The sequence below is a fragment of the Lichenostomus cassidix genome, chromosome 3, assembly GCF_008360975.1.
Source record: "Lichenostomus cassidix isolate B80296 chromosome 3, HeHo_3.0, whole genome shotgun sequence".
NCBI lineage: Eukaryota > Metazoa > Chordata > Aves > Passeriformes > Meliphagidae > Lichenostomus > Lichenostomus cassidix.
In genome coordinates this window covers 3,875,381-3,902,438 of record NC_139483.1, presented here as the reverse complement: position 1 = coordinate 3,902,438, position 27,058 = coordinate 3,875,381, and the positions used below count along the sequence as shown (strand labels likewise).

The 27,058-nt window shown below is 41.3% G+C and overlaps 1 protein-coding gene across 7 annotated transcripts in view; it reads left to right on the top strand.

Moving 5' to 3' along the window:
* Positions 1–27,058, top strand: part of RIN2 (Ras and Rab interactor 2) — a 65,313-nt gene that overhangs the window by 16,597 nt on the left and 21,658 nt on the right. For 4 of the 7 annotated variants that reach the window (XM_085054060.1, XM_085054058.1, XM_085054059.1 and 1 more), the window contains 5 exons: positions 6,022–6,114; positions 15,030–15,124; positions 21,809–22,001; positions 22,229–22,340; positions 24,850–24,922. In XM_085054060.1, the coding sequence (XP_084910186.1) occupies positions 6,058–6,114; positions 15,030–15,124; positions 21,809–22,001; positions 22,229–22,340; positions 24,850–24,922 (530 nt within the window). In that variant the 5' untranslated portion in view covers positions 6,022–6,057. Of the gene's footprint in view, positions 1–5,863; positions 5,884–6,021; positions 6,115–7,331; positions 7,495–8,527; positions 8,644–15,029; positions 15,125–21,808; positions 22,002–22,228; positions 22,341–24,849; positions 24,923–27,058 lie in introns of those variants that run through there. The other 3 variants (XM_085054061.1, XM_085054057.1, XM_085054062.1) reach the window with 3 other exon arrangements.

The window sequence follows — 27,058 nt, the reverse complement described above, 5'->3', positions numbered from 1 at the left end:
TTTTATTCCTTTTCAATAATGTGGAAAGTATGCCATGGGGAGCAAGCAGGAAGTGGGTGTTTAGTGGAAGAGAGAGAGGAGAAACTTGGGAAGGGGTACAGAGACACAACGCTAGCAGCAAACACAGCTCTCCTGGTAGTGGGTCCTGCTCAGCAAAGTTTTAGGATTGGGTTTTCTGAGGCATTCAGTGTTTGCATAACTATTTGCTCCTGCTGGAAAGAGTGATGCCATGTCTGATCGTGTTGGTTGGAGCAGTCAGGCTGATTCTTGTGCCTTTTTCAGATGGGATTTTCAGATGTTTCCATTTCTGAATTTATGGCTTCATAGATAAAATAAGTGGGTAGACAGCTGGGAGTGAGACAGTAGATCTGCCCAAAATCTAATGGGACTTAAAACTTCTCCTGTGAGTACTGTGCTGAAACAAGTTCAAAGTAATAATTTCTCTTTATCCTTTAGTCTCTTAAAAGGCTGCCAAGTTAGTAGGATCTGGAATTAGCGGGGAGAAATAAGTCTGCAGGCAAAAGATTGGTTGAGGGAGGAGTGATGAGTGGCTGAAACCAGATGTAAAAAGATCAGTGGGTGACTTTGGCAGTGATGTTCCCTCTTTAGGCTGTCCCCGGTAATGATGCCGTGACTGGTGCACAGACTGGGTCGCAGCCCCTGAAGGTGAGTCTGTCCAGGTGGGCAGTTTCTTGAGCAGTGGCTGAAACTTCGTGGCTTAATGGTTATTGATGTGGAGTCGGCCTTGGAGAGCTGTCTGTGATTTAACAGCATTGTTATGTTAAGCAGGATGAGCTGCATCGATAATTTACCTGTGACCTTCCTCCTCATTGCCTTTGAAAAGTTCGGGAGTGTTGCATATTTATGTTTCCTTTGCAGTTTATGAAGACAATATTGTTTCCTGGAAAGGATTGCAAACAGTCGTTCATGGCCATTCTGCCTACATGTGTAGGAAATGCCTATCTTTGTAAGATCTGTTTACCTCAGGGGTAGAGATACTGACTGAGTACTCCCTGGCATCATACTGGTGCCTTTCTTTAGGGGAGTAGCTCACACAAACATATCATATTCAGGTAGTAAAAATAAAAGTATAAAGAGTGCTTGAAGGAAGGGTCAGGGAATTTTTGTTATTTCCAAGGGTTTTTAAACTCTTTAATTAAAATGGCAAAATACAAAAATACACCAGTGTGTAAAGAGTGACTCGCCTTTTTTGCTGTATGTCTTGTTTTCTACAAGTAATCTGCCCTTGCATTACTTAAATTAAAAAAAAAAAGAAAGAAAAAAAAGAAGAAATAAGACTGTAAACCCTTTCTGCAGCCAGAAGAATGATGGAAGTTAGAATTTCTTTTTACATAATCCCCTCGCATTTTGCTTGTGGATACAGCTGTGTTAACACAATGCAACATTTGAGTTGAGAGATCTGCCAGATCCTGGCACCAGTGACAGTTTGCAGACTGAAGGTCTTATTTGATAGATTTTCAAAGTGATACTGTGCTCAGTTGTATCTATGTTCCTGGAAGGAGGCTTGCAGTCAGCTTCTCAGAGGAAATACTTTCAAAAGGAAAAGTCTCATTTTGCCAAGATTCAGATAAGGTCAGAGTAATTGGACAAACCAGAACTTTGTAGGTTAGAGATGAGCACAGCCTGCTCCGTGGGACTGTGTAAATGTGCTAGAACAGGAAAATGAAATGCATGAGGATGATTACATTTGCTGAAAATCTGAAGTTCTGTGTATATCTCTTGGCATACTGTCAAGTGTAGACTTGCATTTGAGCAGGGTGGGTTTTTTTACTTTTTTAAGTTAAGTAAAATGTATTGATTCTTCCTGTTTCTAGTTTTCACTTAAACCCACCAGAAAATGGGTTCATCAAATATATTTTACTTGTTTTAATACTATGTATTTATAAATTGCTATAAAAATTTATTGTAATTTGATGTTAATTCACCATAGGTTTTACAAGTACATCTGTAGTAGCTTCTACCTACCTTCCATGCTTTTCTGTATTCCACCTGCACCCCACTGCTGGCCAAGGGAACACACTGACAGGTAGCAATCAGCATTAGTCTTCTGATATCAGCTGACCTGTGCCAGCTTATGTTTAAGGTCGGGACTGATGTTTTCTTCTGTTTACTTCAGTTTCTTCTTGGCTGCAAAACAGTAAAACCCTTTCTTAATTTGCGTGAGATAGTCTCTGTGAGAGTCTGTGCTGAGTGATTGCATTGCCTTTATAGGTGGAGAATGAAAGAGGGCAGATTGAGTTTCTTCTTAACTTACATTTAAAATACAGGGGAAAAAAAAGGTGATAATTCTATGGGTCAACCAGCAAAAGGAAGGCTGCAGATCTCTTCCTTCAGTGGTGGCATACATGAAGTCTCTTTCTGCTTTCTTTTTGTCAGTGTTAGACTCCTTTCCTCAGTCAGGTCTTGTTAGGTTAGCCAAAAGATCAAAAATCCTAGTTAGGAGCTAAGGAGCAGGAAGCTGGTAAGCTTGCACTGAGCAGAGGTGTGGTAAGGAGGATTGTGGGCAGGGACTTCATGTTCCTCAGATTGCTGTGGCTGAGCTCAGGGGAGGCATACAGACAGTCTCATCTTTGCCAGGACTTGTGGCTGAAGAAACTGGGATGTTTTGCTTTGTAAAAGCAAGATTGGAGTAAGAGGATTAAAGGGTGAGGTCTTGAGAAGTCCAGTGAGGTGGTCATTTGCTCTAATTAAGTATATTATTATTATTTTATATATATATATATAAAATTAAATATTAGATCATACAAAAAAACCAGATAAAATTGCAGTAGAGAGAGAAAGCAGGAGCTGTTTTGGTGAGGAGTCAGAAGTCTCGGTTGCATACAGGCATGTGAAAGGTGCTCTGGCATTCCTGTGTGAATGAAAACCAGGAGAAGGGAATGGAAGAAAGAAGATTAAAAGCACCTGGTTTTTTTGAAGCATATAGCTTGCATGGGCATGAGCATTCCAGTTGGGGTTCTGAGTGGGCACCAGGTGAATGTGTCTAGGCTCTTTGCCTCAGTGCCTGAAACAGAGGGAGGAGAAAAGGCTCCTCTCCAGTAGGTACAGAAGAGGAGATGTTTTGCTGACTTTGTCTACCCAGCATTCCAATGAAAGGAGGGAGATTTTTTGTTTCTGACAGCCTCGTACTGTCCAAACTCAACAGACTACTTCAGAGCAGTGGTTTTCCAGCCAGTTTTGGATCTGAATGAGCTTCAGATGTGCACAGCTGTGTAGAGAAATGAAACCTCCTGACAGTAGGTTTGCTTTTCTGCAGTCGTTTCTGCATGATGTGGAGGTACCTTCCACCTCCGAGGTAGGAGCCCAACCCCAGGTTTTGGTGTGTTGCACCCAGCCTGGCCATCCATTTTACCAGTGAGCCCTAATGTCTTCTTGTGTATTGGATGGTGAAAAATAAGTATCTGCCCTGAAAGAAGCCCTCCCAACAAATACAAAAAAACCCCAGCAGTGTTTCCCACTATGCTAATTTTAGTCAGAAATACTAAAACCCACTCAAACATGAAACATTACTTAGGTTACCCTAAATCAGTTTAAGATGACACTGTAACCATAAAGGGTGGTGGGGGTTGATTCACTGGCTGTGTAGAGCTGAGAAGAGCAGGGGTTTGAGCTCAGCTGAGGCTCAGAGTTAAGGTCCTACAGATAGCAGTAATGTTGCATAAACAGTAACAGTAATAGAAGTTATGAAAAACTTTAGAGCTCCAGAACCTCTTACAAGTGAAATAAACAGTGGTTTTATTTGAGGCTTTCTTCTGACTGGAGTCATACCACTCTTTGAAGGGCAAACCGTGTATTTGTGTGTTTGCCTTCCTCTGTATGTTTGAGTGGGGAATGTAAAAATCCCAGCATGGTCTTATTTTGGTAATAGGATTGCATGCAGACATCCTTGTGGTTAAATAGAGAAAAAAAATCAAAACCCATGAGATTTCCTGTGAGGAGTTGTTGTTTGCAAGTGAAGTGATTAACAACTGAGACTAGAAATGCATGTACAAATGCAGTATCTTGCTCATACCCCTCTAATGTAACTCCTTTTAAATCTGGGGTTTTTCCTGTGTCATTTAATTTGGTGTTGTCATTAATGGAATAGGATCAACTTGGAAATTTAAAGTTTTATTCTAGTTTCTTTTTGGGTTTCTTGGGTCTCCCTCCACCTTCAGACTCTCATGTGCAAATTCTCTTTCCAGAATTCATCTAAAGAAAACTTTTTTTTTAAACAAATTGTTATGCTTCCCAGAGTGGAAAAACTATGCATATGGCAAATGAGGAGACAGAGCTTAACTCATTTAATAGTACCTGCAAAACCACCTGCTTCACCAAACATGATCTCTTATGGGCTTGGTGCATTCAAGTTATTTAGACACACTTCTAGGAAAAGAAACACAGTTCACAATTCTTTAGAGCCTCACCAGGCATGTATCCTTTAAATATGCTGATTTTGGAAGCAAGTTGGACTTTTTTATTTTTAATTTTTTTTTTCCAGCTCTGATTTTTGTCTTCTCTTGCTTATCCCCTAGTGTTTGGTTTTCAGAACAATGCAGAATTCAGGATTTTTCTTTCAGTCTTTAAAGTCTGCAAACCCTGCCTGGAAAAATGGCAGTTTCCTGAGCTTCCTAGCATGGCTGCTTTTTAACCAGAATCTAAGTGGAAAAATGTAACCTTTTCTTGTACTCTAGTGGTAGGACCTCTGGAAACTGGGCAAACTATTTAAAGCTTCTTGCTACATGGTAAAACCAAAAGAAAATGTTTCTCTTCTCCTGCTTATACCTCTCACTTTTCTCATGTACTTTTGCTTGCCAGGGTTTTTTCATTTAACCCTTTTTTAAATTTCAGCTCCTCGTTCTGCCTTGATCTTACTTAGCTGTGTCAATTCTTTCTCACAAGGTATTAGAGGGAAGCAGAAGCGTGTGTGTGCTTGGGGTGGGGTATGTGTCAAATTTGGTTTTTTACCTGTCAATGTTCTCTGTCCCAGCTGCTTTGTTCTGCCCCATCTCCCTCTGCACCACTAAAATTGGTTTTCACTGCTGCTGACAGCCATTTTACTTTTAATTTCTGCTTGTATCAAATCAGAAGCTGTGTCTCTATCTCTACTCTGTGATGTTTTGCACTTGCATTATTTGCCATTTTGGTAACTGAAACTTCCACTGTAGCTCCCTGCTATGTGGTTGGTAAATGTGTGGGTGAGGTGAAGAGTTAGGCTGTTTTAATACAATTACAGGCTCACCTTTAAAAATCCTAGAAGGACTTTTTAGCCATGGAACTGATTCCTGCTTAGTTCAGAAGCTGATTCACAAATTACTGGTGTGAATTGGTTGTGACTTTAGGGGAAGTCTACTGCTCTACTTGCAGATGGAGATCACCCCCATGTGTTCCTCGTGTGATGCATTGTTGTATTGTCCTGATAGTGGAAAATGCAGCTTCTCCCTAACTTCATCTTCAGTTCCTGACTTGAATATGACTCAATTGCATTTTAGAAACTTGAACCAGCATTTTTCTGGGGGGGTGTTTGGGCTTTTTGTTGTTGTTTGTTGGTTTTTACTTTAATGGTAGAGTGTTTTCTCTCTTGTGGGTGATTTTAAACCTTGTTTTTCCCTCCTGCTAAGTCCTACTAATACTGTAATATTTGAGAGTGGATTGTAAGGACATCTAACATTTTGTTCTGTTTGTACTGCAGGCTGAGGTTAAGTAAACAAAGAAAGCAATCATTATGTTTTAGCATTCTTTTTTAATGAGCACATTAAGATCTACTCACAGCTACAGGATCAGCTGTGAAGAGAAGGGAGAAGTACAGAACTCTGAGTAGCACTGTATTTTTGAAGCAGTTTATGGGAAAATATTAGACTGAAGGGATATGTAAGGACTTTGGTAGGAAATAAATGGCATGATGTTGTTGATGGAAAGGGTTTTGGCAGAAGGCTTGTTGTGACTGTTTCTGTGGCTCAGAATTGCAGAGGAATTTCCTACAGACTGGACTAACTGTTACAAATATGTGTCTGCTTTTAGGAGATCAAGGCATACAGTGGAGTCTTCTCAGGAAAGATGTCGTCTTTGACGATGAAAACCCGTTGTCTGGACAAAAGAGGAAGTTTCTTTAAGGTAAATGGGATATTTGTACAGAACATAAAGTATGTGGGTTTATGTGAAGTCAGGACTGCAGAATGTGCAGTACTCTCTGTGATACATAGTAAGCCTTTTCTGTAAAATGGGAAGTACTTTTTGAGCATTTATTTTTACAGGCAGTATTTGTGGCTAGATTATCCCCCAGTTATTTCGTGTGTATATTGTTTTTTTCTGTACGTGGAATAGAATATTTGGTGTAAAATAGGTCATGGCTTTCTTTGCCACTAATGCTGAGAACATGAGCTTTATTATGCACAGGCATAAAATTATTGGAACCTTCATAAACTGGATTTGTGTCACTTAAAGTTGTGGTAGAGGTTTATGATTTCCATTATTAGATTGAAAATTGGTTTCACTTCCTTACCTATTTTGAGAACAACTGGCATCCCAAAAAGCCAAGGTGAAGTAGGAGTTACCAGTGCAGTTTTCAAAAGATGACTGAATCCCGTTAGCAGTGTGCCAGGGTCGAAGGGGCTGCCTTGCTGGGCAGGGCTTTGCTTTAAGGAGCAATCAAAGTTTACAGGTGCTTCTGAGCACTGAATTACCTTACCATGATTAGGTCTCTTAGAATATTCATCACTAGCTGTAGCTTCTTCCAGTGAAAGATGCTAACTAATGCTGCCATCTCCGATGATGCTGTTTCCATTCCTTCTTTTCCTCTGGGGCAGAAGTTACCCTTAGGGCAATCTTTAGAAAATAAACGATCAGTGCTGCAGTGACATCGTGTTTTTCTTTTGTGCTGCCCAGCACTTACCGTGGTCAGCAATTAACAGGGTCATCCAGTGACAGAAACCACCTCTCAGTTCTGCAACTTCAGCTACCTCTCATAATTCAGGAGCACAAGCTTCAGCCTTGTTGACAGCACTCCACAGCCAAATAGGGAGAATAGCCCTATTTTTCAAATCACAGTAAAGAAGTGTCTCAGTTCCAAGAAGTTCCTCTTATGTGTATGCTGAAGGACTCCTGATGTCAGGTGGGACTCTAAGCAAGTGCCCATGTCATTTTGTGCAGTCCTTTGGGATCTCATTGTGTAATTCTTGTGTGGAAAATAGGTGCTGGAACAGCTGTTTTGCTCATGATGATGGGGTTGCAGTTACTCTAAACAATTAGAAATGCAGTCTGCAGTCTGCCCAGGCAATTTCAAGAAACACTGTCAGTTAGGAAACTAAGGTCCTGAATTTTCTTAAGGCCAGGCTGACAGGGAAAAGGATGCCTCCAAGGTACTCTTCCAGACCTCTCACCATGCCTGGGAAGTTGCACTGTTGGACCACGTTGGTTCTGAGCACGTGGTGTTGGGTTGGAAGCTGCAGGCAGTCAGTGTACCCAGCCTGTGTGCAGTGCACCTGCGTGGCTTGTGTATGTACAGAAAAATTAGCTTCTTTTTCTCCCTCCCCCGTGTGAGTAGAATCATGACAACAGTTATATTTATTTGTTATAGCTGAGCTGGTGAGCAAGAAGAATACTTGGCACATCAGATTTGTAGAGTTGACGTTATTTTTATTTGTCTTGTCTGTCTGTGTTTAGGAGACCTAGTACTCAAGATATGGCCTTTTGTCCCTACTGATCTATTCTTCAGAATGCTCTCCCACATGCACAGACTGTGCAATGTACTTGCATATGGCTCTCATGTTGTCCTTGTTACTTTGCAGTTGCCTAAGAAACCTTTACCATGGTGGTATGCAGATTCTCAGGGCACTTAAATCCTCTTAAGGAAGTATCTTACCATTCTCAGGAACATTTGCCAGAAAATTTGCTGACAAATACCAGTGGGGAATTCCAACTTTATATATTTTTTTTTCGGTTCTTAAGTAGTTCTCATTGCTGCAGCTTCTAACCATCTCTTAGTTTTCTCACAGCCATTCTTCTGTCTGTTAGTACACAAGAAAAACAGTATTGTCCCCGTTTTATACAGGTCAGAAGTCCGTAGTTTTAGAGGCTAAATTCTGTGGACTCATTATACCTTGTGATTGGTGGATGCTCAGAGCCAGCAAGTAGTAAAAATGAAGCAAAGATGAGGTTAGTCTTGGATAATTCTGGGACTCAATAGCTCAAGGAGCTGAATATATGTCTCTGACAAATGTCCTCTTTACTGAATCATCCTCCTTCTCATCAAAATGTTCCAGTGTTTACTGAACTGGCATCAGAGGTTTTACACTAGTAAAGCTTTCCTGTTCCAAAACCAAGCATTGGGTAAAACTTTGTTTCTGATGAATAAGATGCCAAACAATGTCAGTGGCCCTGAAAATTTATAGCTCACTGTGCAAAATAATCAGAATTTGCAGCCATGTATCAAAATATTGGATTGTATTCAGAGGCTTGCACAAGTCCAGAAGCAGCATTCCCAGTTCAGCTCGTCTCTGGCACTTGGCCACCTCACCACACAGGGCCCTCTGTGAGGATTGCTACGTTCTGCTTATCGAAACAGGAAGGAAAAGATATGATGCCAAAGAGGATGCAGGTCTCCAAAAAGAATGAAAAATGAGATGCTGGCAGGAAGGGGGAGTGGTAAGTGCAGAGGCTCATTTGTCCAGTCTCATACTGATCTCGCTGTCTTCAGCCCATGCCCCCTTGCCAGATTTAGAAGCACCCATCTTACCTTTTCCTCTCAAGCTCTTGTAAATCTCAGGGCTTTGAAACATTCTGCAATGGTCATCTTGGCTGACTCTTTCAGTGCATTCTCAGAATGTTGGCAGTTTCATTCATTCTCTGTACAAGCTTATTTACATTTCAACCCAGAAAGCAGGAATTCGGTTGTCATACAGCTTTTTCTAAAAATGTCCTGGAACAGAGATCAAATCATAGCCACCCGTCTTCCTCATGGGAACAGGAAAGAAACTCTTCAAGTCAAGTGGGTAAGAAGAGCTGTAGTTGTGCTGGGCTTCTGGGAAAGGCACTGCCTATATCCTAATTGATCCTGGGCAGGTGTTTTCCCTGATGCACAGCAGTGATCTGTGTGTCAACAGAGCAGCTTTACAAACGTGACTGAAGCCCCTTGGGAGTGGGTTGCTTCTGGTGACCACACTGGATCTGATTTTTGCTGTTTGTACAATGTCCTGAAAGATGCAAAGCAAAACCCCATGTGCTGGGGTGCTGAGGTGCCATGTTTGTGGTCTGTATGTAGGAGTTTCATTGTCACCCTTGCCAGCTCCCAAAAGCTGAGCTCAGTTTTGTTGAGCTCGGAATCAATTGACAATAAGGAGAGTGTGGTATGTTATGAAAGGAAATGTTGTGGTTTAAGATGTTCATGGATGTTAGGAATGTAAACAGTTAGTGCATGGCTATTTGGCAATCTAATGTTTGGGATAAATTTGATTAGGCAATACTGTACTGGGCTGCCATGTGAATTCATGCTGCCTGAGTCATAATTATTATTTGGGTTTACAGTGGTTATACTGTAGTATCTTTTTAACTTACAGAACAGGGCTTGATCAGAAATAAATTCCAAAGGAAAATCATTAGACACGAAAATAGCTATTTTATCATGTTACATAAGATCTCATTTAAATTTTGCTTTTTAAAAAGGTACTAAATAATTAACCACCTGAGATGTCATACTTCCAAATGCATTTTTCAGGTAAACCTTGTCTTTCTATAGCATAGCAGGGTAACATCTATTTCACAGACATAAATAGTTTCACTACAGATTTCTTCTGATTACTTTTTAAACCTTTGGATTCATACATGCTGTTTTACACTAACAGTGGCCTCTGACAAATGTATCCATCCACTTCAGTTACATTTTCCTTTTGAAACTGCCTCTTACCGACTTGATTTCAAGTCTGTTGAAACAAAGGGGTGAGGTTGCCCATTATTTCCAGCCAAAGACGTACCACACTTGTTGCGAATAGAGAAATCTCTTCAAAGAATCCCGATATTCTTAGCCTTGCACTAAAAGGGCAGAACCTTCTTTCTGTTGCTTGTTTCCTCAGGGCTGGAGCTAATAATAGTACACATGCAGGATCCTTCCTGCATTCTGTAGAAACGTGTTGTTAACAGCTCATCTTGTGTAATGCTAATCATGCATGCATCACATGCACTGTATAATCACCAGAAGTTTAATTGATCCTACGTATTGGGAAAGGCTGTCATAAAACCATGAGTACACCTTAGGATATTTGATAGAAAAATGCTGTTGTAACAGTATGTGTCAGGTAATAGCAAGGATATGCAAATGATGCAACTCTGTAAGACTTTCTTTTTTTAAATCGAGAGAAGAGCAACTTCTTTTTGTCATTAAAGAGAATTTCAGGAAAATTAGTTGAAAATTGCAGAAAATATTGGTGGTTTGTTTTAGAAAAAAATTAGGGCTTTCTTCCTAGAGGTTAACGTTTTAGCTCAGGTGGAGTACATGGTGGTGGGTGATAAGTCCTGGTTGGGTTGTGGTGTGTGTTTCATCCTGGGGAACTTCACAGGACACTTTAGGGTTTGATGTCACAGTTTGACCTAGTTTCCTTGTCCAGCATATATTGACTTTTCAGAGACTAGGGGAAGACTGATTTGTCATGGAGGATATGTAGTATACTCAAGAAATTTAGCCTGTAGAATAGAACGTGAGCATAAGGCTGCTTGAAACATGCCATTTTGTTTAAGTTCTCTCTAGAAATAGAAGCAAAGTTGCTAAACATGGAAGAATTCCTCTCAGGAATGATAATTTCTGAAGAGTTCTCTTGGAGGCAGGCATGCAAATTCAAAAGCATTAAGATTACTTTGCTGTTAGTACAGTTTGGATTAGAATTTTCAGCTATAGCTTCCAGAGATTTCGTTTTGTGGGAGAGGGGTGGGTTTTGTCGCAACTCTGGTCAAAGCCCACTAACACAGTTAAGTCAGTTGACAGCCAGATAGTGACACAGCAAGGCAGGTGTGGAAGAGGTGGCTGAGAACACATGGATGCTTCTGTGGAGAGCTCATACATGGTATGCTTTGCAGGGAGAGGTGCTGAAAAGCTCCTTTTTTGTGCAGACTGTTGGCCTTTGACAATTAGTCTGTGTACATGTGTCAGAGAACAGGGCACATGCACCACTGTGATGGCTCTTTATGGCCACAGTTGGTCTTATATATGCAAAGACTTAAGGTAATGGTGCCCCCTGAAGAGCAGCTCCTTGTGCAGAGCTGATTCATGGGGAGGAGCACCTCAGTTTTGACACGGTTGCCAGCTGAAGCAGCTTTGAAGGGATGCTTTGCTGGCAATGCATAAATTCACCTGTTCTGATGGCCTGCAATTGGCTCTGCTGACCACCATTCTGGTGGTCACCTTGCTCCCCACCAGGGAAAATACACACCCAGAGCTGGCTGCAGCATTACCTCGCCCTCCCCTTGTTCCTGGTCAACTTCTCTCTGTGCATGTCCAGGAAATTGCCAAGCAGTCTGTCTTGCTCTGCTTGAATCTTGAGTAGCTGGTGTTTGAAGGAAAGCTGCTGAAAGAGACACATCTGTTGTTACACAGAGCTGACCAAATCCCTTTCTAATGGCTTCAGAACAGTCCCTTGAAGACTACTGGATGTCCCATTCCAGCTCTATTATTCTGATTGACTGTCTCTAAGGTTTTTGTGTGACTGGGCTTAGGTTTTACCATGTTCCATGAAATGGAAGGAGCTGGGAGTAATTTCTCTGCTTTCATTGCTGTCCCCGGGCCCTGCAGAAGGAGACTGGACAGGCTGACCAGTGCATGTAGCAGTGGAGTGTCAGGGTTTGACCCTGACTAAATGTCAGGAACCCTGGCTCTCTCCTGCTGCAGACGTGCAGGAGAGGGGAAAGGAAAAAAACCTGTTAAACATACACTAAATTCATGAGTTAAATGAGATAGGACACTGATGGCAGGGCACACAGAAGAGAAAAAGGGCAGACAGGCTCCAAAACTTAAAGTTGCAAAGTGATTTAATTACCTAACAGAGTTGGAGGGCAAATGAGAGGTAAAAATAAACTTTTCACACACCGTTTTGTTCACTCACCCCCTCCCTCTTACGAACTCATTTCCTATTCACCCCCCATGGTCTTCGCCACAGCTAGCAGAGGGTTTTCAGCTCCGGTGCCTGGAGCACCTCCTCCCCCACTTTCTTCACTGACCTTGGTGTCTCCATGATGTTCTCCCTTCACCTCCTCCTCTTCTAGCTAAAAAGAAGTGCATGCCTACCTTGTTTTGATTTCTTCTTAAATGTGTTTTCACAGAGGCGAAACTGTCGCTGTTGAGCAGCTAGCAGAGTAATGAATGCATCGGTTCTCGGTGGCAAGAAGGAATGACCTTTATTATTTTGATTTCATCACATTTATAGAGTTCTCAAAAGTCACCCAGATTGGTCAGTCAGAAGCCTTCCCCCAGGCCTGATTGGCCAGGCCTGCACTGCCCAAGTTCTGGGACACTGTTCCAAAACATCCAAACTTTATCTTTATTTACAAAAACACAAGAAAACTTCCCATGGGAAAAACTGTGCTAGCCACACGAAACTAGCATCTCTAATTGGCCCAGGCTTGGCCAGCAGCATGTCCATCATCTTCAGAGCCATCAGAGATTGGCTCTGCTGGACTTGATGAAAAACTTCCAGAACTTGCACTCAGGACACACAGGGGCCATCTCTGTGCCACTCCCCACCCCTCAAACACTTCCTCAGGCCTACCACAACAGCTTCTGAGGGGTTTAAATTTCTCTCAGATGTTAAAGATACCTTGCTGATGTTTTGGGCCAGTCAAAACCACCACATGGAGGTGGAGTTATACTGCTAATTCAGTGAAAAGACTGCTCTGCTAACCTTAATTCCTCACTCTTAAGGTACGCTGCTGCCCATAGCCATGGTCAGACACCACGCATTGGGGATGTAGTGGCTTTCTAGTGAGACCCACTGGACAGCAGTGTCCATGTAGACTTTGTGGGGGCTGGATTCATCCCTTATCCAAAAGGAGGGGTGAACTGACCTGTGCTCAGCAGCACTCAGCTGTTCCAGGGGATGCAGAGAGGCCGCTCTGTCAGGATGGCCCGAGTTCCTCCAGCTGCTTCCTGAGGATGGTGTGGGTTCCTCCAGCTGCCTCTTCTCATTGCAGTGACTTAGGAGTGTTTGAGAGTCAGCAGGTGGAAGATCTTTGCAATGTTGGTGTCACTGAAACGACAGGAAAAGCAAAAACTCTCCAACAATAATTTCTAGTGTTAGAGAATTAGGCATTTCTTTATTCTGGCCAGGATATTGTTCTGGCCCAGATGTGCAACAGAAATAATTTTATCCACACATTGCCCGAGTTGTGCAGAGGAAATCATTCCATCACACATAATTCTTTACTAGATCTTTCCCATACTTACACAGTCAAAACCCAGAGAAATTCATTGGTTCAATGTTCCTTGGTCCCTAGTTACACAGTTCTCAGTATTTGGTTTCCTACTGGTCATTGATCTCTTTGCCTTCCATGTAAATTAGGTTCTCATTCTTCATTCTCTTATCTTTTCCCAGACCAGGTGTCTCTGACCATGCCAGGGATGATGTTTGGAGTTGATGTTTGTTAATTGTTGTTATCTTTTGTGTATCTTCTGTGGTAATCCCAGTCTGCTGAGATGTTAAGCTCATCAGGCCTCAAGTGGTGAAACAGTCCTTCAAAAACAAATTTCAATTCCTTTCTTCCTGGGCAAAGGCGAACAAAATCCCTGACTAAAGTTATATTAAAAAAATTTTAAACTTTGTGTCATTTCCAACACTGGGAGCTATGACCTGGACAAAAAGAAGCCCTCATGGTGTGGGTAATGGTAATTCATTCTTACATAAGGTTTATTTATTTGAGTTGGCCAGTTGTAAGCCGAGACTAAAACTTCTTTTGAATTGGTTGGAATAATGCTGCACAGCAAAGGAGAGGGTGAATTCCTGAAGTGGAGGAAACTTCTAATATAGCAGTTTAGGAAGATGATGCCTAAACTGAACTGATTCTTTGAAAATGCTGCTGTAGTGAGTTGCCTGCCCTGAATGAGACTCGGGCTCATACCTTGTGGGTGACTGTGAAGGCTGTTCTGACTTGGACTGCAAAGCTGGTTTTGCTTCCTGTGCCAGGGTTTTTGTTTGCTGTGATGTGCAGGGCTGGTGGTAGAGATCACTGCATCACTACAAACCTTTCATTAGGTTCCCTCCTGGCAGGAGAGAGGGAACCCTGCTAGGGTTTGTAGGCTGTTGTGGTGTGGCATGTCAAGCAAACGTGATGCGTTGGCTACAAAGGTTGTGTTCAAGAGAGCATGCTTTGCAAACTTCATGGATGGTTTCTGCCTAACAAAATGTTTCCCAGAACCCTGGCTAGCAAATTCTGCATTTCTCGGGATACAGCACTAACGCTAATCTTGCCTGCCTTAAAATGAGTTTTTGCCCTCCTACCCAGAATTAGCATGGTGTTCCACCTGAGCTGAAGGGTCACAAGGCAATTCTTTTTTAATTGAATTGCTGTGTTCAAGTGGAGTCCAAAACCTAATGTGAAAAGCTGCCACCCATTCCCTTCTTGCTTTGTTGCTTTTCATCCTCCACGGTATTGTAATGATGGCTTAGTGTCCCCTCTGAAATAGAACTCTTGCAGGTGGAACTCTTCTAATTTTTTTTTTTTAATTTGAGAAAGTAAATGCTGCAAAGAGTCGAATAATTTAGTTCTTATAAGGTGTTGTATAATACATAGAGGCTGCAAATTTAATCCATTTAAATAAAAAGGCAGCCAACCTGGAAGGTTTTGTACTGGCACAAAACAGGAGTTATTCTTCCTCTGAGAACCATTATATGTGGCCCCAACCCTTACTTGTTCCTTTGTAAGGGGAAGTCCAAATAGGATGTGATTTTACAAAAAAATAAAAGTTTGTGATCTCTGGTGACTAAACTTGCCCCTGCTCCTTTTCCACGCCTCTTCCACTCACTTGATGTCATACTATTTTTGTCCCTTTCTAGCTCGTTGACACAATTGCCTCAGAAATCGGAGAACTGAAACAGGAGATGGTACAGACAGATCTCACGGTGGAAGATGAACCTGCTGATTGGCGAAGGTGATTAAAATGTTTATTTTCATAGTTCTGGAAGGTCTACCATGACAGGAATGTTTTCATTGTGCTGTCTTTTTGGGTGGCTTATATCCTAGCACTTTTCTCCCTGGCAGCAAAGTAGGTGTAGATAATTTTGCTCTTGATCCAAGGAATTTGCCTTTGTGCAGGAGTGCCCAGAGATTCAGTTGTTCTGTGTATTTGCCTTAATATCTTTTAATTGCAACTGAACTTCACTTCTACTTCCTTGTTAAAAAACTTGGATACTGATGAATGTCTTAAGCGGGAAACTACTAACATTATTACCATTGTCTGTGGCAGAGCTTTGCTTCCACGCTGTAAAGACAAAATGTCCATTGCTTCAAGTGGCTCTTTGAAGATTCAAGATACAATAACATGATTTATGTCTTCAGGTTAGGAAGTAAAATATTGACTGAATAATATAAATATCATCATATAAATACCATATAAAATATGAGTTGATGCATATGTGGGTTATGTGTTTAAGTCAATTTATATGTGAGTAATTTGCACATTAAAAAAACATTTGTAGTGTTAAGATTGTACCTTTAAGTGGGCAGAGTGGGACCCCAGCATTTTGGCTTTATTATTTGGCTATATTAGCAGACCAGTAATGTCTGCTAAATTGACATCTGGAGGGCAATCAATATTTTAATCACTGTGTTAACAAGAGAACACATTTTTGTACTTATCTGACATATTTGTTGCAAGAGGAAAGCAACCAATGTAGGCATTGTGTTTCATCTGACTGCATGGTCTTGGCCATCTCTGGAGCTGGTGGGCTTTGTTCTTCTAGCAGTGAGTTAATGAAGTGGAAAATTGGTATTTAGAATTATATCCAAGATTTTTAGCTCTTTTTCTTCCTACGAATTCTATTTAAATCTGCTAGAATTTACTACAAAGCTTATGTAGATTATTTTTAAAAAACATTAAGCAACACCTTTGTTGCCCAAGTGGTAAAGAATGTAAGACAGTTGGACCAATTAAAGCTGTTGGCTATGGCCCTGGTTGAACAGTATTCAAGTTTTAAAAGTTTTGAGAGGACAGTTCTACAGAGGCAGAAAGGATACTTTCTTCATTTTGGTGAATTCAGCTAATCAACTTCAGAGATCAAAAGCTAATTTTCAGTTTAGAAAAGGCTTCTTGTACCTCTGAATACATCATATGCATGAAATGCTAAGATCTACTGGTTCTAAGATCTTGATGGGAGCACTTAGCTGGAAACAGTCAACTAAACCCCCCCATTTTACAGACCATGGATTTTCTTTTTATTGATTTTTAATGGATTTTTAATCTTAATTTGTTAATCTTGAGTGCAAAATACATAGCCATTAAAAAAGAAAGTTATTTTCTGTCACTTCAAGGTGATAATGTGAAGTATAAACTCTGAATAAATGAGCTAAGGTCAAACCTGTGACTACAAAATTCTGGACTGCATGCTTCTATGTAAGGAAGAAGTAGTATCACAGTTGGTATAAATTAGGTAATGTAGTTGTGCACTGATACTTTTTTTTTAATATATATAGAGCTACAGAGCAAGATTGTAGTAATTTCAACAAAGGTTTTCCAGAGTTCTTGTTTAAACTAGACACCTCACTAGGCTCACTAAGTTTACTGCCTTAACTTTATTTCTTTGTGGTTAATTTAAAACTTGGCAATTGATGTAGTTTGCTCTTCTTACTGCGTGTTCGGCTGTTCAGAAGTTGGTATCTTGACCTTTGGATTTGCATCTAGGGAAATTTGAGCTCAATGGAATGTCCATTTTCCTTGCTCTTTTTCTACCTTTGCAGGTATCCACAGCCACCCAGAACAGTTCTGGAAAGGTAGCTGTTGCAGAGCTCTCGACTGAATTCAGAAAAATAAGGATGAAATTGCGTGTCTGCAACCTTAGCATTGTGGTGTGAGGTTTTTTTTGTGGTTATGTGGTGACTTTCAGATTTATACTCCTCATCCCAGTTTTATTTTGGGCTTATTTCTCCTTTCAAGTTGTGTGGATCAAGTAATATCGAGAATGATTCAAGGGCTTACAACTTTGGCTAAAAAGTAAAAGCCAGGCAAAATAAAAAGGCTGGCAAAAAGAAAAGGCTTGCAAAAATGTACTTTAATACATTTCAGTGTTTCAGTATCCCACTTCTTTGTGTCCCAGTGCAGACATTTATCTCAATAATGCAAATGAGCGGAGTTGTCAGAAAAGTGGGACAGAATCTGTCCTGCCATTCTGGTGACCTTTGAAACAGTAATGAGAGAGCTTCTGCATGCAGTGGCAGCCCAGGAGCATGTGGGACAGGACTGGTGGCACCTGGATGCACCTGGATGATCTTTTAGGAGGTCTCAGGCCCTCTGCATGTCTGTGTGAATGTCCATGAGGGGGCTGACACTTCCCACTGTAAAGCTCCAGGCTTCCCAGGGCACTTGATGCCTGTGGAATGGTTCAGGGATGCTTTGCCTGGGAGTGGCAGCTACAGCAGCATATTCCCTTCCTGCTCTATTACCATGGAAGGAAGAGGGGCAGAGCTTTGCTCCCTGGCTCATGTCCTCCACTGCATGCCGCTGTCTTTGCCACAGCAGTTACTAACTTCAGTAGAGCCATCTTCTGTCTTGCACAGAGAATCACTTCGGTTATTGTTGACAGGTAGGCAAGTATCCAACAGTGTTTTTCCCAGCCACCTTGTCCTGTTCTTTTATTTTTTTTAAAAAACTCCTTTTAAGGGGGAAGTTACCAGTGGCTTTATGCCCCTTCCACTCATGTTCAGTGTGACCCTATAGACTAGGCTGGGGTGATTGAGAGCTGTTAGATTGCAGGATTTACAGAAATCCAGGCACTTTTGCAGTGGGTAGTCAAACTGAGTTAACTTTGTGGTGGTTAACTTTGGTGGGAGTGGAGCAGGGTTCACATCATGAGCAAGGATCATCCTGGTTACAGCTTCAACCTGTTCTTGTCTTTTTTACTGTGAGCTAACTAATCAGGATGCAGCACAGCGTTGTTTGTCTTGGCAGTTACCTCTCTTTACTTCCCATGTATTTATGGGTTTGCTCAAATCTAAGGAAACTTCAATGAATCATACGTTTTCTTTAGTCCATTGTGAGTAGTGTTAAAACTCCTTTCCCACTGAAAAGGAACCCGTGTAGCAGCCCTGCATTAAAGCAGGCCATCCATGAAGACTGTGTTTTGTGTTTTGATTTTGTTTAATGTGACATGGTCAGATTGTCTTTTATCAGGAGTCTCTGTTAAAGAACCCAAACAAATAACACCAACCAACCAACCAAACATTCCACAACCTGAAAGTAAAACCAGGAGAGGAATTTAGTTGTTGCATAATATACAGGATATTTTGCTAGCATTTAGGTTTCAGCAATTTCTTATTCTTGTTCTGTACACTTGAGTTAATCCATTGTTCATGAATTCAAATGGTTATTCTTTCCATGCAATTGTTTCCAAAGTAGGTACACACACATCCCAGTTCCAAATAATTTTAGTCTAACTCTTAAGACATGACAATTTTCAGGAACACCCATGTGTCAGCATTTGATGGTATGTCTAATGATCTAATATAGATCATTAATTAAAAAAACTTTAATAATAAAAAGCAAACTGGGAAGATGATGCTCAGTAGTGCTAGACCACTGCAAATAGGATCTCACAACAGACCTATGGGGTTTCTATACTCCCTGGCCTTGCGAAGTGGCTTCTTGTAGGTTGTATGTGGTTTGCCCAGGTGTGGTTTTTCCAAGGTATGCTCTTTCCAGAATTCACCAGGCCTGATCTTTCTCTGCCTCCTCCTTTATTTTTTAGGAATAGGAACTAATTTTTTTTAATATGTTGCCTATTCCTGTTTATCTCACTACAGATTGCAATAATATTCATTCAGCTGAGTTGCACTGGTGTTGTTTTGAACCATTAGCATTTAGGAGTGGCAGAAATACTGGTCATGATCAGATACTCCTAATCTTTGGCTTGTTTCTTGAGGGAAACAGAAGCAGCTGCAGCAAGGAGGTACCTGTGTATGTAGGAGAGAACTCCTACATACTCAGAGACTTTCCTCTTTGGATCTCAGCATGTGGAAGGGATTGTGCATGTAAGTACCTGGAGGTTCCAAAAACCTGATAGCTCCCTATTCAAATTAGTCTTTGCATTGATAATGGTTTAGGGGGTGTGTGATAACGTGAAGCCAGTCATACCAGAGAGGAGCATTGTGACCATAGATGCCTGTGCACACTCTTACCAGTTTTAGGTGGCTTTGTGGTAGCGAGCAATGCCAGGCATTCTAGCCCACACCAGTCACACACCTTTTTTTGCATATGATGGAGCTTTTTTTTAGCAGGCAAAAAATTTTTCTCTCTTGGACATATTCCCCCTGCAGCATGTTTCATTTTCACCTCCCGACCAAGGAATGGAAATCATACAAGTCTAAGCTTGCAGCCAGCATTTGTGTGTAACTTGCACTTTGCCACAGCTCCCTTTGGTTTGTAATGCAGCTAACTGGCACTGAGGGTGAGTGGAAAGTTCCTGAGCAATATTTACTGGAGGTACAACTCAGGAAAACACTTCTGTGGTTCATGATTTGACTTTCTGGGGATTCATCCATTGCAACACTACGCTCTGCTGGGACTGGTTGAAAGGGGAACCCAGCTTTCCTGTTGAGGCAGTTTCAGTGCCCTGTCATGACTGATGTAAACAGTACTTCCCTCCTGCACCTAACGTGTTTCTGTGTATTTTGTGCCCCCTGAAGGCATACTGGCAGTTCATAAAAGCGTCTCATGCTTGTGGGCAGTGAGGGGTAATCATCTGCGTTTGAGATGCCTTGCAAATCTGAAAAGCATCACATCATAAACAGGCAGACAGGAAGAGGAAAAAAGAAAGAGGCAAAGACTGGTAGTGGTAATTGATCCAGGTAATGAAAAGTCAAATGATTTTGCCTGTTCTTATCTGACCATACCATGAAAGTTCTCTGCCCCATTTACTTTCCTTGCTTGCCCTCTCTAGAGATGTTGCAAGTTGCTGACCAAAGCTAGAAGGCGGCAGTTTGGTGGTTTGGTTTTTCCTGTAGTTTGGTTTGTTGGTTTTAATTTGGTTCAGCTTATTTTCTTTGGTGTGGGTTTTTGGGGGTGGCAGAGGGGCTATTTGTTTGCTTGTTTTTAAGTATTCGGTGTTCCTGTGCTTGTGAACTCAGTGCCCACTTGTGGGTACCGTAGCTGGCATAATGAAGAAGGTAAATGCTGTTGGAGATGCCTAGGTCCTGTCCAAAGCACACAGTTCAGAAGAGCTGCACCCTGTGCACTGGGGAGGTGGAGCTGTGTTGCCCTCTGCCGCCCAGGGCCTCTCCTGTGACAGAGGAGGTCTGTAGAGGAAAAACATCCTCTGCCTGACGTCTCAGGGAGGCACAGTCGAGCTTGCAGGGTGCTTTTTGTCTGTTCCTAAATATTGTCATCAGGAAGCTGTTACCAGAGTAACTGTTCTGTAGTGATTTCTAGCACGGGGAGAATCACAGGATGTACTTCAAGCTCAAAAATGAGGAATTTGAGCCAGCAGCACACGTGCACTTTTACTGGGTGTTCTGTATTATATGGATGATGGCAAAGCTTTTCATGACAAAAGGAGTTCTCAAAGTATTCTGTTTATTTGGCTTTTTAATAAGCCAGGTATCTGTAGCCTCCAAGAACTGTACTTTGTTACTAAATGTAGCAGTAACTTTAGATGGCCTGCCCCAAATAAATTTTAACCTTACATTACTTTGCCATGTTCACCCTTAGCTTTTATTTCTCACATAGGAGTCAATCCACAGCCAAAGGAACTTGGAGCATAAATATACAATTCCTTACTTGTTTCTCATCCTCAGAAGTGTAGTGTTAAAATGTGAGGTAAGAACCTTTCATGGCACAATGGAAAAAAATGTAAATATTTACAGAATTTAGCAGGAGTACTATAAAAAGTGTCTGCCACTTATGGCAATTATTTAAGGAAGCTGTGCCTTAGGGAGGATTATTTGGGGATTTAGCTTTTTTTTCTTGTTTCTTTCTTGGGTTTCTCATCTCTTTCTCACCTCCTCCCATTCTGACCTCTTAGCAGATGGGAGCAAAGATGGATATGCAGCTGTGAAGGCAACAGAGTTGCTGGAGCAGACAGTAGTCTGGGGATAAGATGAAGTGATGCTGGTTTGTGGACTTCTGTTGTGAAAATAAACCCTCCAAATAGACTAAGTTGTTGTGTCTGGTGCAGTGATCACCAACAGGTAGTGGGTTGCTCCATTGTCAGTGCTGAACAGATTTTTCTGGCAGGCAGGAAAGAGGAAGATTTGTGTGGGTTGCAGCATTTGGAATCAGTCTGGGAATGAAAATGTCCAAATTGCATAAATATCCTTGAAGAGAAGTTTTTCATATGTTAGAAGGCAAAGAAGGCCAGTGAGAAGTTCAGTCCATCATATCTGCACATACAATTGTATCTGAGGTGATAGCTGACCTTCTCCAAGCTCACAGAAGAAAGCTAAGGCTTATCTTCAAGCTGGTTTTGATCTAAGAACCTTTAAAGAGAATTTTTGCGTATGCTAAATATATGAATTCTCAGTAGGAGAAATACAGCAGTGCCATGAGGTTTCTGATAATTCTGTTTGCTAAACTGAGTGTTCATAGGAGGTTAGCATGTCTAATTATTTTTTTTTTAATTTTTCACAGTCTAATAAAGGACATGGATAATATCTCTCCTGAGAAAAATGATGTAAAAAGCTGCCCCCGGGACTCTGGATATGACAGCCTATCCAACAAGCTAAGCATATTGGACAAGCTCCTCCATACTCACCCTGTGTGGCTGCAGCTTGGTCTGAATGATGTTGAAGCCATGGAAATTTTAAAGGCCCAGCCTCCTGGGGTAAGAAGTTACATCTCAATTTCTTTGAGGACATGCTTTTCCCAAATGTTGTGCTGCCATTTTATACCCAAGGTGTTGGACCCAATACAGTAATGACCAAGTAAAATTCCAGTGTGTTTTAGATCAGACATTATGAGGTTGTTCTGGTTCCTTTTGTGTGTGATCTATATTTATTGTGGCATCTGCAATGAAGCTTAAACCATGTCCTTCTGCCTTCTCCACAACAGATATTTCTGGTTAGGAAATCTGCAAGGCTGCAGAAGAAAGTCATCTCTCTGCGTCTGTCCAGTGACTCTGGGTCCTGCCTGAAAGAGTTTGCCATAAAAGAAAGTACATACAGTAAGTTGTGAGCTACTGTATACTTTTCAACTGTTTACTAGGTACTTTTTCCCTGTAGGATGCAGGAACACTTGCAACTGCTGAAACCCACAGCAGAGGATACCCAAAGTCATGCAAATAATATCATGGGCTGCCTGTGCTGCTCTCTGAGGTGAGCTCTGGGAGAGGGTCAGGCATATTCTGCCTGGAGGAGAGCAGATGTGTAGAAACACTTAAGGCTGCTGCAACTGGAATGTTTCCATTGTGTAGCTTGCTGAATCCAGGATTCATTATTTTTAGGGGTAGTTATCCTCTTAGAAATTTACATGTCTTTTGTAGAAACAAGGTCTATAATCCTGTCTGTTGTCAATGAAATGTCCTTGCATTTCCTTGTACTCAGAGGACTGTCCTTGCAGCTTTATCATGAGCTCTATCCACAATTTAGGTGTGGGATGGGTTGGTTTGGGTTCTTTTTTTCTTTAATGTAATAGCTAAATGGATTTTAACCCTGAGGAACTGTTTCTGTTGCAAGATCAATGATTTCTCTTTTTTAATTCAAGCTATATTTGTTCTTCCTTTTTTTTAGTAGAAATGAGCAAATGTTAGTGCTGCAAATTGTTTTGAATCAATAATGCCCTCATATCTTTAGAAGGGAGGGTGTGAAAAATAACTTTGAGATTTAGGAATGAAAAAAGGAAGCTGCAGCTGGCGAGTGTACGTGGCACTGAAACTGCAAGTGGAGCAAATATTTTGTTTTAACTAGTAAGAGAAAACTGGAGAAAACCAGCAACAATTTCAGTTAAATTTCCCTGAAACAGAGGGTCTGTAGTTAACTTCTACTTGTTAACTGACACAATTTTAGTTGAGTTATTCCATTTTTACCTCTCCTGCCCCCAGCAATAAGAAGTTTATTCTATGTGTCTGGTTTTGGTGCCAGTTACAGGCAAGGTGAAGAGAAGAGAAAGTTGTCAATAGGAGTTGATCTAAGTGTGGTCTAAGGCTGGTATTTATAGTATTAAGTATTTATAGGCTTGTTACACTAATAAATTCCCTCTCTCCCATCTAGGAAAGAATTATGTATTATCTTTTATGAACAAAATTTTTCCACAAGGGGGAAGTATTTACTCATGGTGTTAGCCATTTTTCACAGCTGAGGTTTTAATTGTAGGCCAGGATCTGAACACTTTCCCTCTCTGAGCCCATTCCCAGGTCAGCAGGATGCTTACTGTCTGCATTGTTAGTGCCTCTCTTAAAGAGATCCCTTTCTCTGGATACATAAATGGTCAGGTTGACCTGTGCTTTGTTGTAAAAGCTGGATAAAAGGTTGGCACCTGACATAACTTTTCCTGTGGTTCCTGAGCAGACTTCACAGTCACTAGCACTAGAACCTTGGCGTGGAGAGCTGGCAAAACTACGCATTCACTACTCAATGAGAGGGCTTGCTGAGGTGGCTTTTGGCTTGCTGAGGTGGCTTTTGGCTTTCTATACCAAGCCTGGGAGCCTGCCTTCCTTCAGTCCAGATGTCTGAACCATGTGTAGCAGTGGAAGTACTTTCCTTGGGAGATGATTTCAAAAAGCATTCCTCTGCCAGTGAAACAGGGTCAGTGTGTGCACCACACCAGCCAGAGATTTGCCCCCATGATGCACTTTTTCTAACTCAGAGGTGGGCTCAGGCAATCACAGATTTTGTGGTCACCCCTTTGTAGAAGTTGCCCGAGGCCACAAGAGAGCAGCGTTAAAGTGCCTCGGGAAACTGTTGTGGCACCACCATTGTATTTCACAAATGCTTTTCCTTCTGCTCTGGTCTTGGTCATGCCCAGAGGCAAAAGACCTGGATCATTTTGCTCTAGAAGCTTCTTCTCCTTGATCTTTGTAGTCATTGGGTGAGATTTGCTACTGGCATCAGAGAGAGCCTGAGGTGATAGTTGTTATTACTGAGAACAATTATTTATATCATTAAGAAACAATGGTATGAAGTGGGGAAAAATGAAAGGCATTGCTCGGGTCTTCCTCTCCCCTTGTGCAAGGCAATGGCATGCAACAGAATTGTCTGAGTTTTTTAAGGGTTTTCAGGTTAAAAGGTTTTCTTGGAGTGAATGGAAATTTATCTCCCTTTAGTTTCTACCCACCTGGGGTGAAGACAAGTGAGTAGAATGAAATTCAAGAGGAGGAAATAGATGTTAAATTAGGTATATTAATGCACTGGGCAAACAAAGCCTCAGTTATTGATTTTTTTATCTATTAGCAAAACATTGTGCAGTCTTTATCACACTTAGTCTGTTTTACAGGAATTAGATCATATGCTTGGCATACAAAAGCAAACCAGCCACCAAGATTATCAATATATTCTTGAAAATGCCTTCAGCAGAGATATGTACTCCTCTACAGAGTTTTTTTCTTAACCAAACAGTAGCTAGTTGGTTGTTGAAAACTTACTAACTTCATGCAAATATCTAAGATGTGTTTTATAAGGCTTTTTTTAAGAGATGGTGGATTAATGTGTGATTCTTTCTTGTAACTTTCTTTACAGCGTTTTCCTTGGAGGGTTCTGGGATAAGTTTTGCTGATTTGTTCAGACTGATTGCTTTCTACTGTATTAGCAGGTAAGATGGTGTAATGTTCCATGTCATGTCTGCTAGACTGTCTTGAGAAAAAGAATTTAGAGGACTTGGTTCAGCATGATATTTATGTTGCCAATCTCTAAATATTCCTGGGTAGTCTTAGAAGGTAATGGAAGAAATAAGAGAGGCGACTTAGAAGCAAGTGACTCTCTCTTACTTCATACTGATTTTTGGGAGGCTGCTGTGATTTTACCCATCCAACTGTGAGGTGGTTCCAAGTTGAATTTTACCTTAGCTGATGATATCTTGTAATGCTTTCTTAAGTGCTCTGTAGCTCATTTAAAAACAACCATAAACTAGCTTGCAGTGTCCATTTCTTGCCATTGCTGGTATAAAGAATTTTTGGAGCATAATGGAAAAAAGTAAGATATGTGGAATATGACAACTGAGAGGTGTCAATTTAAATGGTGAAGAACAAAAATGGCCTTGTCAGCTTTGCAGTTTATGGTTGCCAAACCTGTTTTCTAGGTAGTATGCAGAAAAAAGATCAGCTGGTATTTCAGTCTTTTGGTTTCAATTTGACTTCAGTTTACTGGTGAAAATTTCCATACTGATGCTTGAGCCTTGTGGATATGCCAGACAGGACACAACCAAACTGCACATGTGCACATTTTCTGAAGGAAGGAGAGAGCGCCAGCTGTGATGGTCTCAGTCCTTGTACTGCATCAAGGCTGCCAGTCAGTGCTGAGCATGATGATTTCTGGTGTGGGTTGCTCTTATGTTGCTGTGCTTGCTGGTTTAGTTTGGGGTGGAGAAGCACCTTAGACTCCCCCTTTGCTACAGCCTCTGTTTAGCTGAGCTGTACATGCATGTGGTGAAAGCAGCATTGATACTGCATGGGTGATTGGTCAGCACTCAGATGAGAAATGAGCTAAAAAATGCATTTAAAAGTAGTTTAGTGATGAGATAGTCCTTATCTTGTCACCCTTTCAGTGCTGCCCACTTGCCAGGCTCTGGTAAATTCTCTCTTAAGTACCTACAGGATAACGCAGCAAACAGTGATTTCTTGGCGTTAGTCTACCCATTTTCTTTCACTGAAGGGTCAAATTTGCTCTGCATAGACTTAAGTAGGCAGATAAGTAGCTCTTGTGAAAAAGAGACATTTGGTACATCACAGGAAATCCAGGAGGATTTTCTAAAACCAGAGGGAATTTCTTGCAGGAGGTACCCAACCAGTTTTTGTGAGGAGTCAAGGTATACCTATCTTTGTATTGAGACCATGATGATGATCTGGACTCTAGATTGTCTGTGGTACCACGTTGAAAGTGCCTTTCATATACCTTTTAGCTAGTGTATCAGTCCCATGCATGTGCTTGATTTGAGTGTGAGTGGAATTCTGAGATCCTGTTTTTCGAGAAGCTAATGTATAGCATAGAGAATATTTATGTGATAAAGACCCACTATCTGTCTGTGCTACAGCAGATGGTTGGCTTGTTCACAGCCTTAAAACCAAAATTCATACTGACACCAGTTGTGCAGGATTCTCATTTAGTCTTAATTCCATGGGTACTTCTACTACAGATGTTGCTTGAGCGTGTATTGGTACCAGCTGCACGGGTAAGAGGTATGGTGTTGGTTGATGACAGTGATTGTACAATGCACATACAGTTACTCAGTTTTGTCCCTTAAAATCTCTGTCTAAAAGCTTTTCACACTGGATTTGGCTTATGCTGTTTTTTATGCATCTCCCTTTGACAACATCCACTGAATGTCTAGTGTGCAATGAAGGGAAACCACATAGGAGAATAAATTACAAAAACATTCTTAAATGAAGCATTTTCAGCCTAGAATAGAGTAGTACCAAACACCCCTAGCTTAGAAATTTTTAGAGTAGCTGTGGAACTGCTCATTAACATTTTTATTCTGAATAGCAGTCAACAGTGTATTCAGAAAGTAAGAAGCTTTGTTGAAATTTTAAGGGCAGACAACAAGTTTGCATCTCACAGATCTGCTTGTAGAAGAACGGGTGTAAAAGCTTCTGTTGGAAAGGCAGAAAATACTATATGGCTCTGTGGAAATAATCCTAGGGAAAGTCTTGGGCACTTGACTGTCATTTGCACTTCACACCACTCTGCAAGGTACAGGAGCCCTGGGGTTGGTAATGTTTAACTATGCTGT